At 43.1% G+C, this 15,874-nt stretch overlaps 3 protein-coding genes across 4 annotated transcripts in view; 1 reads left to right on the top strand and 2 right to left on the bottom strand.

Annotated features, from left to right (window-relative positions):
- The window catches only part of dnah5l (dynein, axonemal, heavy chain 5 like), a 35,528-nt gene extending 35,176 nt beyond the window's left edge, over positions 1 to 352 (bottom strand). Inside the window, exons 1-2 of the mRNA XM_083558721.1 lie at positions 311 to 352; positions 100 to 238 (exon numbers count right to left, since the gene is read on the bottom strand). Of these exons, the coding sequence (XP_083414847.1) occupies positions 100 to 205 (106 nt within the window). The 5' untranslated portion in view covers positions 206 to 238; positions 311 to 352. The remainder of the gene's footprint in view (positions 1 to 99; positions 239 to 310) is intronic.
- Positions 353 to 1,415: 1,063 nt separating this feature from the next.
- On the bottom strand, positions 1,416 to 12,080 carry rmc1 (regulator of MON1-CCZ1). Its single transcript, XM_083553325.1, has 21 exons — positions 11,818 to 12,080; positions 9,247 to 9,323; positions 8,956 to 9,040; positions 8,806 to 8,862; positions 8,643 to 8,729; positions 8,410 to 8,550; positions 8,190 to 8,293; positions 7,750 to 7,839; positions 7,522 to 7,627; positions 6,465 to 6,573; positions 6,302 to 6,346; positions 6,093 to 6,146; positions 5,843 to 5,971; positions 4,040 to 4,146; positions 3,823 to 3,942; positions 3,662 to 3,739; positions 2,537 to 2,641; positions 2,384 to 2,452; positions 2,069 to 2,294; positions 1,628 to 1,989; positions 1,416 to 1,511 (listed from the first exon to the last, which is right to left on the bottom strand). Exons 1-20 carry the CDS (start codon positions 11,914 to 11,916, stop codon positions 1,910 to 1,912), a joined length of 1,968 nt encoding a protein of 655 aa, XP_083409451.1. The 5' UTR covers positions 11,917 to 12,080; the 3' UTR covers positions 1,416 to 1,511; positions 1,628 to 1,909.
- A 114-nt stretch (positions 12,081 to 12,194) lies between these two features.
- Positions 12,195 to 15,317, top strand: LOC310732719 (receptor-type tyrosine-protein phosphatase H-like). 2 transcript variants are annotated; one of them, XM_083553334.1, is made up of 8 exons: positions 12,195 to 12,555; positions 12,810 to 12,828; positions 13,271 to 13,528; positions 13,621 to 13,887; positions 13,984 to 14,247; positions 14,463 to 14,720; positions 14,866 to 14,941; positions 15,052 to 15,317. In XM_083553334.1, exons 1-8 carry the CDS (start codon positions 12,505 to 12,507, stop codon positions 15,224 to 15,226), a joined length of 1,368 nt encoding a protein of 455 aa, XP_083409460.1. In that variant the 5' UTR covers positions 12,195 to 12,504; the 3' UTR covers positions 15,227 to 15,317. The 2 variants fall into 2 exon arrangements, with proteins under 2 accessions (XP_083409460.1, XP_083409461.1); XM_083553335.1 differs by lacking the exon at positions 12,810 to 12,828 and having other exon boundaries at positions 12,195 to 12,574.
- The last annotated feature ends 557 nt before the right edge of the window (positions 15,318 to 15,874 follow it).

Raw genomic sequence — 15,874 nt, 5'->3', positions numbered from 1 at the left:
CGCTAATAAACAGTTTCAGTTCAGCTGCACAACATCTAGAAAAGAGATTCAAGCAATACCCATTCACACACGTCCATACACACACTCACACATACATACTTGAGTGGGTATTGATAAGTGGTGGTTTTACTTCCTCCAGATCGTAGGATGAGTTCGGATCATCTTGTCTCTCCGTTTCATTTAAAACAGCAGTTTCTGCTTCCATTCTCTTCTACCAGACGCCCATTCAGAGGAACATCTTATTAAAATGATACGATTCACCAGAAGTTTCAGGTCATTAGACACAATTTAAATCAACACACACACTTACCTACGCCTTCGCTGTGCCGACCTGCTTGAAGCACACCAGGTGTGAACATACAAGACCTGCAGTCTACTGAGGGAAAGTTTGACTGTTCCCATAGTAACATGAAAGAATGAGACACAAGCACAACAATAGCCAGGGTTTGGGGTGGTGAGGTCTTGTATTGTATTGTATCGCAGAAGAATGGATCTGGTTGAAGGCATTAATAAATTAACTATTCGTGATCTATTATCTATTTATTCGTTCTGCCATTAAATAAAATAAGCATGAAAATTTACATTGCATTACATTGTACCAAACTGATGCAGTTCGTAAGGAGCTACAGCAGAAGATCTTCATGATCTGAGGAGCCACAAGCTTCCATCAGTTTTACTCCAATGGAGTAGTACGGAGTAGAGAAGTGGACACCACTGTGTGTGAAATCTGAGGTCTGGAACAAAAGTAATCCAGATGCCCAGCATCTCAAAATACATTCACAAAAGAACTTTCATCACACAGATGGAATTGACCACCGATCTGATGAAGATCTAAGAGAAGATCCATTCGATATGAACTCCACATTCTCTCCATTTATGCTCAATTTCTTGCAAACTTCCATCCACAAACTGTACAGGAAAAACTCAGTGCTTCCTACATGTTGATCCCAAAACTTCCAGTCCCCCATCATTAATTCCGGTTCCATGTTTCGAGTATTTGCCGAATCCATGCCGTTTTGTTGATGGTAGAATCGTCAGGATTTGGATTCCAACCTTGCGTTTGCATCTTTAGCAATTTGGGAAATTTGGGATTAGAACTCATGACCTTTCAAAGGACAGAAGACGGACATCGTAACCACTGAGCGACCACTTGTTTTCCATGTTTCTTCAATGTTCTACAAAATCACGGAAACGCAAAACACTTCCTTTCATGGGTCTTGAACATGTGACCCTTAGAGCTTATACTCCTGTGAGAGCAGCTGAGGGTTAAGGGCCGTGCTCAAGGGCCCAGCCGTGTCAGCTTGGTGGTGCAGGGATTTGAATTTATGACCTTCCGATCAGAAGTCCAACATCTTAACTACTGAGCTACCACTTCCTTTTTAAGACACACACACACACACGAAGCAAAACACCTGTTCAATTCATATAAACGTGTTTAATCGTTTATTGTATCTCACAACATGCACGTTATTTATGTTTGTGCATTAGTGTGTGTGTGTGTGTGTGTGTGTGTGTGTGTGTGTGTGTGGTGGGGGGGGGGGGGGGGGGTACTTCCAGGCAAAAGTATGATAGTTCCAGATACTTTTGGCTGGAAGATTTCAAAGCAAAAATTCGTAGTTAAATTAATTAAACTATTTTTTCCCGCTGCGTCACGTCGTGATTCCGTGTCCTATTCACCTCTCAAAACACTTCACGAGTCGGAATTTCGTTTCCCAGGTATTTGTTCTCAGGCTGGTTTGAGGAATCGTTCTCATATAAAACGCAGCGGAATGTCGGAACGCTGGCGCATCCGTTTATTCGCATTTACACCACGATTGAACACGATGTCGGAATTTGTGCGTCCAGATCCGGGGAAGTGCAGGAGACGCGGTTCTGAAAACGCTTCCGGATCTCGCATCCTTTTTCCCCCTCAGACGGCTGGGAGTTTCATCAGTGTTTGTTCACCAAACACTTCTTTGAAGTAGGAGACGTGTTCCTCACAGTGTTCGCCTGCAAAACAACGTTGTTAAAAAAACGTCTACGCCACGTTAACGTGTTAAAGAAGAAAAGAGAAAAGTCGGGCAGCTACCTGGATTGAAAGCCGGATTGCCGCGTAACCGGAAGTTTCTTTGCTCAAAGAATCTGAAGATGGTGAAGAAGAGCATCGTGTCGTTGGTCTGTCGCGCGGCGTCCAGGAACTTGCGTGCAGAGACGTTGTCGTGACCGCCGACGCTCCGGACGAAACGCAGAGCTCCGAGGACCTGCTGCTTCGACAGGAGAACCTCCACGATCTCATCGTTCGCTGTGGAGAGCCTCTGATTTCCACACACACACACACGTTTCACAATTAGTTCCTGCTCTACACACTTACAGCAGAACAGAAGTGTATGGAGATGATGTTCACCTTCAGCATATCTAGAGAGAGCTGGTGAGCAGGAGGGTACGTGCTCTCCAGCGACAGCAGCAGACACGCCTAAACCAGACAAAAACACAATATCATCAGCAAGATCCTTCAGATGGAGAACTTCCAGAAGCCTGCTCTGGAAAATGATCTCACCAGAGGTTTGGAGTCACTCAGCACGTGATACTGGAGGAACTGGTGAAGCATGTAGAAGAGGTTATGCTGCACCAGGGTTTTGATAACCAGCTCATAAAAGTAGTGCTGTGTGAGAAACAAAAAAATTATCAACCAGGAATAAAAAAAAACAACGACGCAGCAATTTTGTAAACTGGAGACAAAATAAAGTGCGACCAATTTACCTTCCAATTTCCTGAATCCGTCAGGGATTATAATATTTAACATGTTTGGGAGATTCAGTAAAAGTGAAGCCCGTTTCCCTTTTTCCCCTCTCACAATTCCGATTTATTTCTCAAGATTCCGACTTTTCCCTGTCACAATTCCGATTTATTTCTGAAGATTCCGACTTTTCCCTGTCACAATTCCGATTTATTTCTCAAGATTACGACTTTTCCCCCCTTGCGATTCAGTTTTATTTCTCTCAAGATTCCGATCAATTTTTTACGATTCCGTTTTTTTTTTGTCCTGATTCCTTTCTCGTAATTCCACCTTTTTCCAATCGCGATTCCGACCCCCCCCCTGTAAATCCGTTTTATTTTTCGTCATTCCGACTTCTCCCTCTCACGATTCTGAGATTTTTTCCCCCTCACAATTCTAATTTAATTCTAGCTACTCCAAACTTTGTTCTTGTGATTCCGAATATTTTGCTCCCGATTCCGACTTCTCCCCCCCTCCCTCACGAATCAGACATGCCAGAATTGTGAAAAAGTCGCAGTTGATTAAATCTTTTTTTTTTATTTTTTATTTTTTTTTATGTAAAACTACTGATTCGTTTCTGCAAATCTTTAATCCAGGAAATTCCCAGTTTGGTGTAAAAACGACTCTAAACCCGATGACTGCTTTTCTTTCAGACTGGGAAACTTGTAGCACACAATCTACTATGCAGTAGAACGACAGAAAATCAATCCCAGTTTCTCACCCCAGACCCTCACCTGGACCACAAGCGGAATATAAACTCCACAGAAGAAGATCTAAAGCCCTTGAGGGGAGATCATGTACGGTTCTCCTTCTCCTACACTCAGTAATGTTTTAGGAGAAATTGTGTTCACATGACCACCACACATATCAAACAGTGTGTGTGTGTGTGTGTGTGTGTGTGTGTACCTGAACTGTTATCTGGAACTGGTTGAGTGAGCGAATGTACTCCATGAGAATGGCGATGATGAACTTGTGTGATACGTCCTGCAAAACGAAGAGCAGAGAAGCTCACTGTGAAAGAATGAAGTGATTTAATGCGGTGTACAGAGTCAATCCTTCATATTCACCTTCTTCTCGGTGAAGGCAGAGAAGACATGCGTGTACATGTCCGACTGATCGATGACCGCTTGTGTCCGAACTGGTCTTTTATAAGAGTTACTCAAGCGACTGGGTCCCGATTCCATCGCCTGGAGGGAGAGGAACAAACAAACGGCCCACAGACGGGTGGAAAAGTCAGTGGTAGTTTGTATCTTGAGGATGTGGGACAGAGGGGATTTGCAGTACCTGGGTGTACGCTTGCTCCGCCTCCAGGTATTCCTTATACACCTGGTTTAACTTGTCGAACACAGTGGCCACTACAGGCAAGTTCCCTTTCTCTCCACCTGTTAGGACTGAAACATCACACAGGAAGAAGAAAGTTTTCTCCGATTTAATGATCAAGAAATTATTCTACATGCAGAACACTGGATTATGGAGTAGAATGGGATTAGGAGTAAACATTAAAATGGGATTAGGGATAAATGGGATTAAGAGTAAAAGTTAGAATGGGATTAGGGGTTAACGTTAGGGTTAGAAGTTAGAATGGGATTAGGGGATAAAAGTTAGAATGGGATTAGGGGATAAAAGTTAGAATGGGATTAGGGGTTAACGTTAAAATGGGATTAGGGGTTAACGTTAAAATGGGATTAGGGGATAAAATTTAGAATGGGATTAAGAGTAAAAGTTAGAATGGGATTAGGGGTTAACGTTAGGGTTAGAAGTTAGAATGGGATTAGGGGTTAACGTTAGAATGGGATTATCGGGATTAACGTTAGAATGGGATTATCGGGATTAACGTTAGAATGGGATTATCGGGGTTAACGTTAGAATGGGATTATCGGGGTTAACGTTAGAATGGGATTATCGGGGTTAACGTTAGAATGGGATTAGGGGTTAACGTTAGAATGGGATTAGGAATAAAAGTTAGAATGGGATTAGGAATAAAAGTTAGAATGGGATTAGGGGATAAAAGTTAGAATGGGATTAGGGGTAAACATTAAAATGGGATTAGGGATAAATGGGATTAAGAGTAAAAGTTAGAATGGGATTAGGGGATAAAATTTAGAATGGGATTAGGAGTAAAAATTAGAATGGGATTAGGGGATAAAATTTAGAATGGGATTAGGGGATAAAATTTAGAATGGGATTAAGAGTAAAAGTTAGAATGGGATTAGGGGTTAACGTTAGGGTTAGAATGGGATTAGGGGATAAAAGTTAGAATGGGATTAGGGGTTAACGTTAGGGTTAGAATGGGATTAGGGGTTAACGTTAGAATGGGATTAGGGGTTAACGTTAGAATGGGATTTATCCCCTAATCCCATTCTAACGTTAACCCCTAATCCCATTCTAATTTTTACTCCTAATGTAGGGATTAGGGGTTAACGTTAGAATGGGAGTATCGGGATTAACGTTAGAATGGGAGTATCGGGATTAACGTTAGAATGGGATTATCGGGATTATAGGGGATTTATCCCCTAATCCCATTCTAACGTTAACCCCTAATCCCATTCTAATGTAGGGATTAGGGGTTAACGTTAGAATGGGATTAGGAATAAAAGTTAGAATGGGATTAGGGGTTAACGTTAGAATGGGATTAGGGGTTAACGTTAGATTAGGGGATAAAAGTTAGAATGGGATTAGGGGATAAAAGTTAGAATGGGATTAGGGGATAAAAGTTAGAATGGGATTAGGGGATAAAAGTTAGAATGGGATTAGGGGATAAAAATTAGAATGGGATTAGGGATAAATGGGATTAGGAATAAATGTTAGAATGGGATTGGGGGATAAAAATTAGAATGGGATTAGGGATAAATGGGATTAGGAATAAATGTTAGAATGGGATTGGGGGATAAAAATTAGAATGGGATTGGGGGATAAATGGGATTAGGAATAAATGTTAGAATGGGATTGGGGGATAAAAATTAGAATGGGATTAGGGGTTAACGTTAAGACTCCACACTTCGTGACTGTAAAAATGCTATGGTATAAAAATGGTGGATGGAGGACCAATAACACGTCTGCATTATCGAGTCATTGCGGGTTGCGTACTCTGAGAGCATACGGACAGGATGACCATTTTGCAGTCGCTTCTGTGCAGCAGAAAGTCCATCAGTTTTCCTTTGTCCTGAAGGAGGTTCACGGTTGGATACAGCTTTACGTGAAGGTACCAGAGATAACCTGTGCACGCAAATATAGAAACACGTACACCATTTCCTTATTAAACATCTCTGTAGATATCAATACTAAAAAAAAAAAGGTTAAAAATCATTGTATGGCAACCGGTCATACTGTCACTCACCCTCACTTGCACTGATGATGATATCGGGTTGAAAGACACTCCAGGTCGAGGAGTCTAAACGTTAAGGAAGACAGAAAACGGACAGATCGAGTTTCTCCAGTTCTCCGTTTCCTTCCACAGCCTAAAGATCGCACCAGCAAGTTAACTAGGAATAAACAAAACATCTGCAAATCCACATGTGGAGCCAGAAATCCAGATAAAAAGGATACAAAGCTCACACGGCACTGCAGCATGACCACGAGCAGACACTGGTCCTGCGGAACAAACAACCATCAAATGGCATGGAGTAGAACATGGCAGGAGAAAACTCACTCACTCACTGTAGAAGGAAATGAAAGCTAGGTGAGATAGGTTCTGGTTTTCTAAGAGCACCTGTTACAGAGATCTTGTAAGGATGGATAGACTGAGCAGGAAGAACGGGTTGGTGAACATTCACAGCGCAGTCTTGCTCTTTCAGCTTGATGTCGAAGATCATCGAGGTCTGGAAGAGTAAAAGGAGGAGTTATAGGATAAGAACCGCATTTCAGACTTCGACACACTTATGGGTCATTCCATTTTTTTAAGTGGTGTGGTATAACTCGCTGAGGAACCTTAAGAGGAACCAGACTCAAAATGAAACCCATCCTCACGATCAACACTGAATGTCCATTCATTAGTGAGGATTGTTGAGGTTATCAGCGGTTCACTGATGGACACTACTAAGACTGCGATGTCCATGTGGATCCATCTTCACCTACAGCGCGCGGTCTCCTATTAGAGTCATCATGCATCAAGCAGGTCCGGAAAGCAGAAGGAGACAGGACTACTGGTAGCTCTGCAGATTGAAATACTGCCAGCATATAAACTATCCTAGACAAACGAACCTTTGACTTTTCAGTGGCTTCATACGGTCACATTACAATGCTGCGCTGTGTGCTGTCCAAGGTACTGAAGCCGTGTCTGACTTACTGTAATGTCTCAAAACAAAACCAGGGTTCAACATTTGATCGATAGATCTAACATTATTCCAGCAGGTGAAGTGGTTCGAGTCCAGAATTTTAAACAGGTCGAAGGTCACAGCAAGGTCGAGCATCTGATACGGTCTTTTAAAAGCATATTTTAACAGGATTTCTGGAAGACCAACGCAAGTAATAAGAAGGACTAGATTTCTGGATGGAGTTCTCTTCGATCGGAGACCACGCAGCACAACCCGAGGATGGTTCCACGTTATTGTTTTTCAACACCACGCCAGCAGAGGTGATCGTTTCTAATGTCAATGGACAATGTCCATTTCTAAAGCTTGGTGGTGAAGGCATTTAGATTTAACGCCACAACAAGAGCAAATGTACACAACAATTTAAGGCTTGTATACGACAGAATCTGGTCGAATGAACATAGAAATGACACAAAGCTTTTTTATGCACATGCAGGGCGATCAATTAAAACCTACCCGTGAACTCTGATGATGCACCACCACCAGATTATCCACGACGTTCAGAGCAAACTTGCCAGAAGTGTTCAGTTTGAGCACGTGTGCCTTTTTACAGGATCCTTCTCTGTTAAAACGAGAGCATCTAAATCAGGCAAGTGTTTTATGGTTGGAATTAAAAAAAAAAAACCCTGTTCCAGCATGGCAATGAACAGCTTTGAGATGATTTCATCATTAATGTGAGCTTACCTAAACAACTGATACAAAACCACTTCTGCTCCTGAGCTGTTGGTGCCTCTCGTGTGGTGTTTGAGGTACATTACATAGAGCTGGCCGTAACTTCAAAAAAAAAAAAAAAAAAAAAAAAAAAAAAAAAAAAAAAAAAGAGAAAAGGAAAAAAAAATTATGGCAATGATGAATGTAGCATTTTTGTCCCCCCCTATGGGTCCTCAGCGGTACTGCAGGCGGTCCGCTAATTAATGTTGAATCCCAAATCATTTGTTAAAATGAAAAGTAAATTGTGATTTTAATTCCAATATGTGTTTGATGATGCAGGAGTCTTTTAGAAAAAATGTAAAATGTATATAAAATGTACAGACAGCGACCCGTGTCTCTATCGCCTAAGGGGTCCTCAACCTGAAAAACGTTGCAGACCCCCGTGTTAGACGTGTTAGTACTGCTGTACTCACATGCTGGCGACTGAAATGTCACGTTCTGAAAGGATGAGTTTGGCGGGTTTGGGAGACACTGGCAACTCGATCTCAAACTTCGGCATTTTGGAAATCGTCCCGCTCTAAAGAAAGAAAAAAATTTGGGATGCCAGGTCACACATTTTTAAGAAAATCCACCTTTGACTGGTTGAGAATGTGATCAGATGACTTTAAAACATAACGTGTATTAATGACTCACTTTGAAGGCAAAAGGCTGCAGGATGTTGCCTTGTACGGTGGTGGACAACACGAGGACGGCGGTCTCCGGACAGTACACGTACCAGTTCACGTTAATGCTCTGGCTCTTCAGGAGCTTCAGGCTTCGCTTCTCAGGAAGCACCTTTTCGAGGGGGAAAAATAAATAAATAATCGAACACTTTCAGAGCACAAAGTTTGTTTTGAATCTGTATGCAACTAAAAATCCACAAGAACCTGGTAAAATTCAATCCCCTGGTCAGTGATGAAGACGATTTCATTCCAGCTGGTCCAGCAGAAGCCCAGAACACTGGAATTCTTGGTCTGTTGGTAGAAACGAGGAATGAGTTACGCAGTAAGGCGGCGCGTTCGCCGCTGCAGCTCGCAACACGCAACATACCTTGCATTCGTGGGAGAATTCCACGTGAGGAAAATCGGGAATGAAGCTCATGAAATCCTGAGGAAGAACAACCACACAGGATCATCACGAGGAACCGGAAAATACAGACGGTGTGGCATGCAGCTCGGATTGGAGGGTTTTTTTACGTACCACGGTTTTTGGGGTTCGCTGAACAGCCAAGATTTTGTTCCCCAGCGAGAACTTGATGCACTTGATCTCACCTTTGTCGTCCATTCTGTACAGGAAGAAGGAAGGCAACCGAGTCATGGTATAAATCAGGCAGGTAGAACTCAAGGAGAGATCTGGAAGGTTTCACCGTGAGGATCATCTCATACACAAGTCATTTTCTCACTATTCAAAAAGGATCTCAAACAATCTCATACTGAACCATAAAACTGAGGTTTCCACCATGTTCAAAATTGGAGCTACAAGGTTCCTTACCTGAAAGCGATCGAGTTCTTGTCTTCTGGGCCCTTGACCACGACCCCTGTGGCCCCACCAGACCGCACCGCAAAAACCTGGAATAGTGGAGATTACATACACACTGTGTCTGTATAACGTGTGGAAACACCTGCAATGGTTTTTGAGACACGTGCATGTTCCTCTGGTTTAAATCACGTGACCGTGAACGAGTGGAAGAAGGTTCTGAATCCAAACAGTCTGAGGTCCAGCAGGTTCAGATCTCTGATTGGAGCTCACCGAACAGCTGTATTACTCAGCTGTATTACTCAGCGAACAGCTGTATTACTCAGCTGTATTACTCAGCGAACAGCTGTATTACTCAGCGAACAGCTGTATTACTCAGCTGTATTACTCAGCTGTATTACTCAGCTGTATTACTCAGCTGTATTACTCAGCTGTATTACTCAGCTGTATTACTCAGCGAACAGCTGTATTACTCAGCTGTATTACTCAGCTGTATTACTCAGCTGTATTACTCAGCTGTATTACTCAGCTGTATTACTCAGCTGTATTACTCAGCGAACAGCTGTATTACTCAGCTGTATTACTCAGCTGTATTACTCAGCTGTATTACTCAGCTGTATTACTCAGCTGTATTACTCAGCTGTATTACTCAGCTGTATTACTCAGCTGTATTACTCAGCTGTATTACTCAGCTGTATTACTCAGCGAACAGCTGTATTACTCAGCTGTATTACTCAGCTGTATTACTCAGCTGTATTACTCAGCTGTATTACTCAGCTGTATTACTCAGCGAACAGCTGTATTACTCAGCGAACAGCTGTATTACTCAGCGAACAGCTGTATTACTCAGCTGTATTACTCAGCTGTATTACTCAGCTGTATTACTCAGCTGTATTACTCAGCTGTATTACTCAGCTGTATTACTCAGCTGTATTACTCAGCGAACAGCTGTATTACTCAGCTGTATTACTCAGCTGTATTACTCAGCTGTATTACTCAGCTGTATTACTCAGCTGTATTACTCAGCTGTATTACTCAGCTGTATTACTCAGCTGTATTACTCAGCGAACAGCTGTATTACTCAGCTGTATTACTCAGCTGTATTACTCAGCGAACAGCTGTATTACTCAGCTGTATTACTCAGCTGTATTACTCAGCGAACAGCTGTATTACTCAGCTGTATTACTCAGCTGTATTACTCAGCGAACAGCTGTATTACTCAGCGAACAGCTGTATTACTCAGCGAACAGCTGTATTACTCAGCTGTATTACTCAGCTGTATTACTCAGCTGTATTACTCAGCTGTATTACTCAGCTGTATTACTCAGCTGTATTACTCAGCTGTATTACTCAGCTGTATTACTCACCGAACAGCTGTATTACTCACCGAACAGCTGTATTACTCACCGAACAGCTGTATTACTCAGCTGTATTACTCAGCTGTATTACTCAGCGAACAGCTGTATTACTCAGCTGTATTACTCACCGAACAGCTGTATTACTCACCGAACAGCTGTATTACTCACCGAACAGCTGTATTACTCAGCTGTATTACTCAGCTGTATTACTCAGCTGTATTACTCACCGAACAGCTGTATTACTCACCGAACAGCTGTATTACTCAGCTGTATTACTCACCGAACAGCTGTATTACTCACCGAACAGCTGTATTACTCAGCTGTATTACTCACCGAACAGCTGTATTACTCACCGAACAGCTGTATTACTCACCGAACAGCTGTATTACTCAGCTGTATTACTCAGCTGTATTACTCAGCTGTATTACTCAGCTGTATTACTCAGCTGTATTACTCAGCTGTATTACTCAGCGAACAGCTGTATTACTCAGCTGTATTACTCAGCGAACAGCTGTATTACTCAGCTGTATTACTCAGCTGTATTACTCACCGAACAGCTGTATTACTCAGCTGTATTACTCACCGAACAGCTGTATTACTCAGCTGTATTACTCAGCTGTATTACTCAGCTGTATTACTCACCGAACAGCTGTATTACTCAGCTGTATTACTCACCGAACAGCTGTATTACTCAGCTGTATTACTCAGCTGTATTACTCACCGAACAGCTGTATTACTCAGCTGTATTACTCACCGAACAGCTGTATTACTCAGCTGTATTACTCAGCTGTATTACTCAGCTGTATTACTCAGCTGTATTACTCAGCTGTATTACTCACCGAACAGCTGTATTACTCAGCTGTATTACTCACCGAACAGCTGTATTACTCAGCTGTATTACTCAGCTGTATTACTCACCGAACAGCTGTATTACTCACCGAACAGCTGTATTACTCACCGAACAGCTGTATTACTCACCGAACAAAATAAACTGGTCCAAATGCAGTGTGTTGGCTGTGTAGATTTATAACCTGTAAGTGTGTATTTCTGTCAAATTAACAAAACATATCGCAGTAGCTGTTTAATTGTGCTTGTTACAGAATCCAATCTAATTCTAAAACGCTGGAAGATTTACGACACTTTTACGACAGTATGGCGCGTTTGTGGGTAAAAAGGTGATTGTTTTTGTTAGCGAGCTAGCCTTGTGTTTGTGTTGTTGTTCGTTTACCTGTTTATTAGCCTCGTCGAAAAACACGTTGTTGACGCCCGATGCATTTTCAAACTGCACAGGGTTTTCACTCAGCTCCAAATAATAATCTTCACTCATCGCTCTGGATTCTATACACCGAAAACACGAACGGGACCGAGACCGAACTGCGCCGCCTTGAGGCTCTGGAGGTCATGTGATCGCGTCACCTGACCACCTGGCGGTGAAGCGCTATATAGCGACGATTTTCCGGGTCGATTTGAGTCGCGCATGCGCACATACGCGTTCTGGCGCCCCCTTTCGGCGTGTCGTGGAAAGGGCGTATTTAGTGTTGTCGGTCACGTGCACACAGCAGGTGTCAATCAGCGATCCTTAATTAGGTGGCGTGCTGCTCAGGTCACGTGTTCCACAGGCCCGAGTTATGAAGTGTTTTATGCTTTTAAAGTTGGAAAAAAAATAACCAGCTTGTGATTTTTTTTATACACTAAATATCTGTTTTTATGAATTTATAAAAGATAAAGGAAGATAACGAAAAACAATCAATCAGTTCATCCAGAGGTTCACGATACACTTTCAGTTGTGTGCGTTTGTCTGCTGTTTCATTGTCAAAATCCTCCTGAACTGCAGGGAGTTTTATAAAACCGTGTTTTCAGTGTCCATGCAAATAAACCCAGAAGACGTGGACGTGACTTCTACCCTGTTACTGATATGAGATCTGTAGACCTTTTGCTGATCTGTTGCTCAGTGGCTTCTCTGTGGGTAAGAGTTCAGTTTGTGTGTTCATATCCAGATTTATTATCATATATATATATATATATATATATATATTGCTGGAACTATTCTGAATGATCATTTGGTTTTGAAGATGAGGTTCCTCTAGAGTCTAGTTCCTCTAAAGGTTTCAAGATGCCTCCACATGACTGATCCATGAAGATGGATTTGGACTGTAATTAATATAAACAGCTCAAGCTTTTTGTGTTGTTTGTGATCAGTGTACGTTTGTCCTATTCTAGAGACGCTCATCCCTGGCATGTAAGATTCATTTCTTTCTTTCTCATTTCACATCCTGGGCGTATAGTTTCCACCAACATCATGACTGTTTTTCAGTGGAACTTCTAAACACTTTCAGCATGAAGCACAAACATAGTAACCATGCTGGGCACACGTGGGCTTCACCTACACCTTCTACACCACTTCCAGAACGTGTGAAAAGTCTGGAAAGTAGTTTTCTTCAGAAACACATGCATGTAGCCTTTTGTTTCTATGCAACAAACTTGGTTATGGTATGAAGAATTGCTTTGTTACTTCTTGATCATGTCACAATGAACAACTCCTTAAAACAAACAAATCTAAAAATGTCCAGAACTTTATTTTCTGTAGTTTCTCCACTGGAGGAGTTGCGCTGACTCTACAGGCGATCGCACGGTTTTGGAAATGTTTCTGTGCAAGTGATGACTTTCTGATCTCCTTGCAGCTCCTCCTAAAATCCTGGGTGTGGCCGTGAAAGCTCGAAGCGAGACCCTGCTCACGTTGGAGTGGAGTAAAGCGAAAGATTTCAGCTACATTTTGGGATACGGTAATGGAACGGAAACTCCACTTACCGTCTCGGCTGAAGGGTCCGTCGTGAGATACACGGTCTCTTCTCTGTCTCCTGGAACCAAGTACAGCTTTGTCTTGTACGCCGTGTTTAAAGGAGTAAGGCAGAGCGCTTTCAACTTCACTGCTGTCACGAGTACGGTTTCTACGCTTGGCGCTGTAGATCATGTGATTCGGGATGACGGGGGGGCACGTGGCGGTCTCTTGATCTCTCGATCTCTTCCTCAGGTCCTTCGAACGTCGCCAACGTGTCGGTAAAGGCTCGCTCGGAGACCGCGATCGCGTTCGAATGGAGAAAGGTGAACAGCAATAACGCGTTTCTTTACGTCCTGAGGAAGAGCGACAGGTCGGAATCGTACACGCCCATGTACTGGGGAGGAGCTACAGCAACGCATACTGTAACATCTCTCAGCCCTGGGAACAAATACAACTTCACTCTTTACACACTGTTTGGTGGAGAGAGGAGCAGCGGCTACAACTTCTCAGCAGTAACCAGTAAGTGTGTGGTTTTTTATCGGCGCTCCCTATGACTGTGCGTGCAGCCTTGTGCTGCCACCTGTTGGGCCAATCTTTTTTTTTTTTTCGTTTCAGTGCCTCCCAATGTGGCTACAGTTCATGTGACGCAGCAACACGCAGACTCGTTGGAACTTTCCTGGGAAGAGGTGAAGAGCAGAAACATCAGCTACATTCTGAGACACAGCAGCAAGTTCGAGACCACAATTCCATCCTTGGAGATGGACTCTGTGATGACGCATACCGTCTCATCGCTCTCTCCTGGAACCAGATACATCTTCACTCTCTATACTGTGTATGAAGGTGTGAGGAGCAGAGGCCTGACCTTCACATCCATCACAGGTTCTGTCTGACCAATGCAGATATGTATCGTTTTTCATGCTGTTCACATTTAGGGGTCACCACCTGGTGCTTATATAAGGTAAGGCGGTAGATCGGGGTTTGAATTTGGTTTAGAAGGTCATGAGTTCCAATCCCAGCACCACTAAGAACCCATCCTCATCTGGGATAAGTGTACTAATGAGACTCCTCATGCTTTTTGTTTGTTGTCGTTAAAGCGTCTGTGACCGTCACCGGTCTGCGTTGTGAGCGTATCTCTGGAGGAAACGCCCTGGTCGTGATTTGGGACGCTCCATCCGGACAGTGGACAGGAGTAGAAGTGCAGATGGAGGGAAGAAACTCTCAGTACCTGAACAGAACCAGACTCAAGTTTGACGATCTTCATCCTGCCTTCTGGTACGACGTGACGCTGAAATTAGTTTCAGGAACCGTAAGGAGCGTTCCGGCTACGATCAGGTGCCAGACGGATCCCAGAGGTGAAGCTTTTACATCACATGCACTTAAACTGATCAGAAGGTTATACGTTCAAATCCCAGCACCACCAAAACTCCTTGAGCAAAATTGGTGGTTTCTGTCGGAAAGCTTCATTCTGAGCTTATGGACTTCTGTTTTTTTTCTCAGGAGTGATCGCAGGAGTCGTGTTGGTTCTCCTGTTCCTGTTCTTCTTTATTTGTCTTGGACTCGTGAACCACAGGAGGTCTGTCCTCGACAGGTTCACTTTAAAAATTTTGGTGCTTCTCACATTTATTTCTCGTGTGTAAATGAGGAGAACCGAACCGGTCCACTCTCTGGTGTTTCCTTTTGCAGAAAAACTCACTCACGAAGCGATCAAGCGTCCAGTGGAAGAGCAGAAGAAGGTGCGATTGATGCACCTGCGCGGGTAAAAGCTCAGTCCTCGGACCCCGAGAAGCCCCCGGAACCAAGAGTGAACAAGAAGAGAAAAGAACAACCCGTCTACGTGAACCCTTACGCCACTCCCTGAGTTCTGCCTCCACCGGGAACGAGATCAGAACCGGATACATTTCACTTTTTATTCCACGTGTAAACGTGATTTTGCCCTCAAGAATAGACGTGTAGAATTCTGTTGTCTTCTGTATTTTTAAAACATTGACAATAAACGCTTTGGGTGCTGATGTCAAAAGAACTGTGGAGTCTTTTATGGCTTCGAGAGATACGTGGACGTTCCTTCTGCTTCTACGCAGCAAACACGGCCATTAATGAACATGAAGATCAGCTTTACAAGCTCTCAGCATCACGACACGTCTCCAAACCTTCAGCTGAAATACTTGAATCTTTGTAAAACTCTCCAGAGATGTTCTTCACTAGATGGAGATCTTTCTTGTTCATCTCAGAGCAGAACATCACTCCAGACGACGCTCTAAATAACACTTCCAGACCGCAGACGTGTTCCGTTCCAATGAGTCCAGACGGAATTGCATGGTGTTGGAATGGGGTTCATGACGGTTCAGGATTCCGTTCACGTTCCGGAACGTTCCCTGCTCCAAAACAAGCCCAATCACATCATCTCTCCTGTTCTACTTCTTACACAAGTTCTTCTTCTGGCCTATAGGTGTCTCCAAACCTTTGATGGACTCTTTGTTTTGAATTCTTTCATGTTTGACCCAAAAAC

Source organism: Silurus aristotelis, assembly GCF_946808225.1.
Source record: "Silurus aristotelis genome assembly, chromosome: 1".
NCBI lineage: Eukaryota > Metazoa > Chordata > Actinopteri > Siluriformes > Siluridae > Silurus > Silurus aristotelis.
The sequence above is the reverse complement of the archived record's forward strand: the minus strand, read 5'-3'. Positions and strand labels throughout refer to the sequence as shown.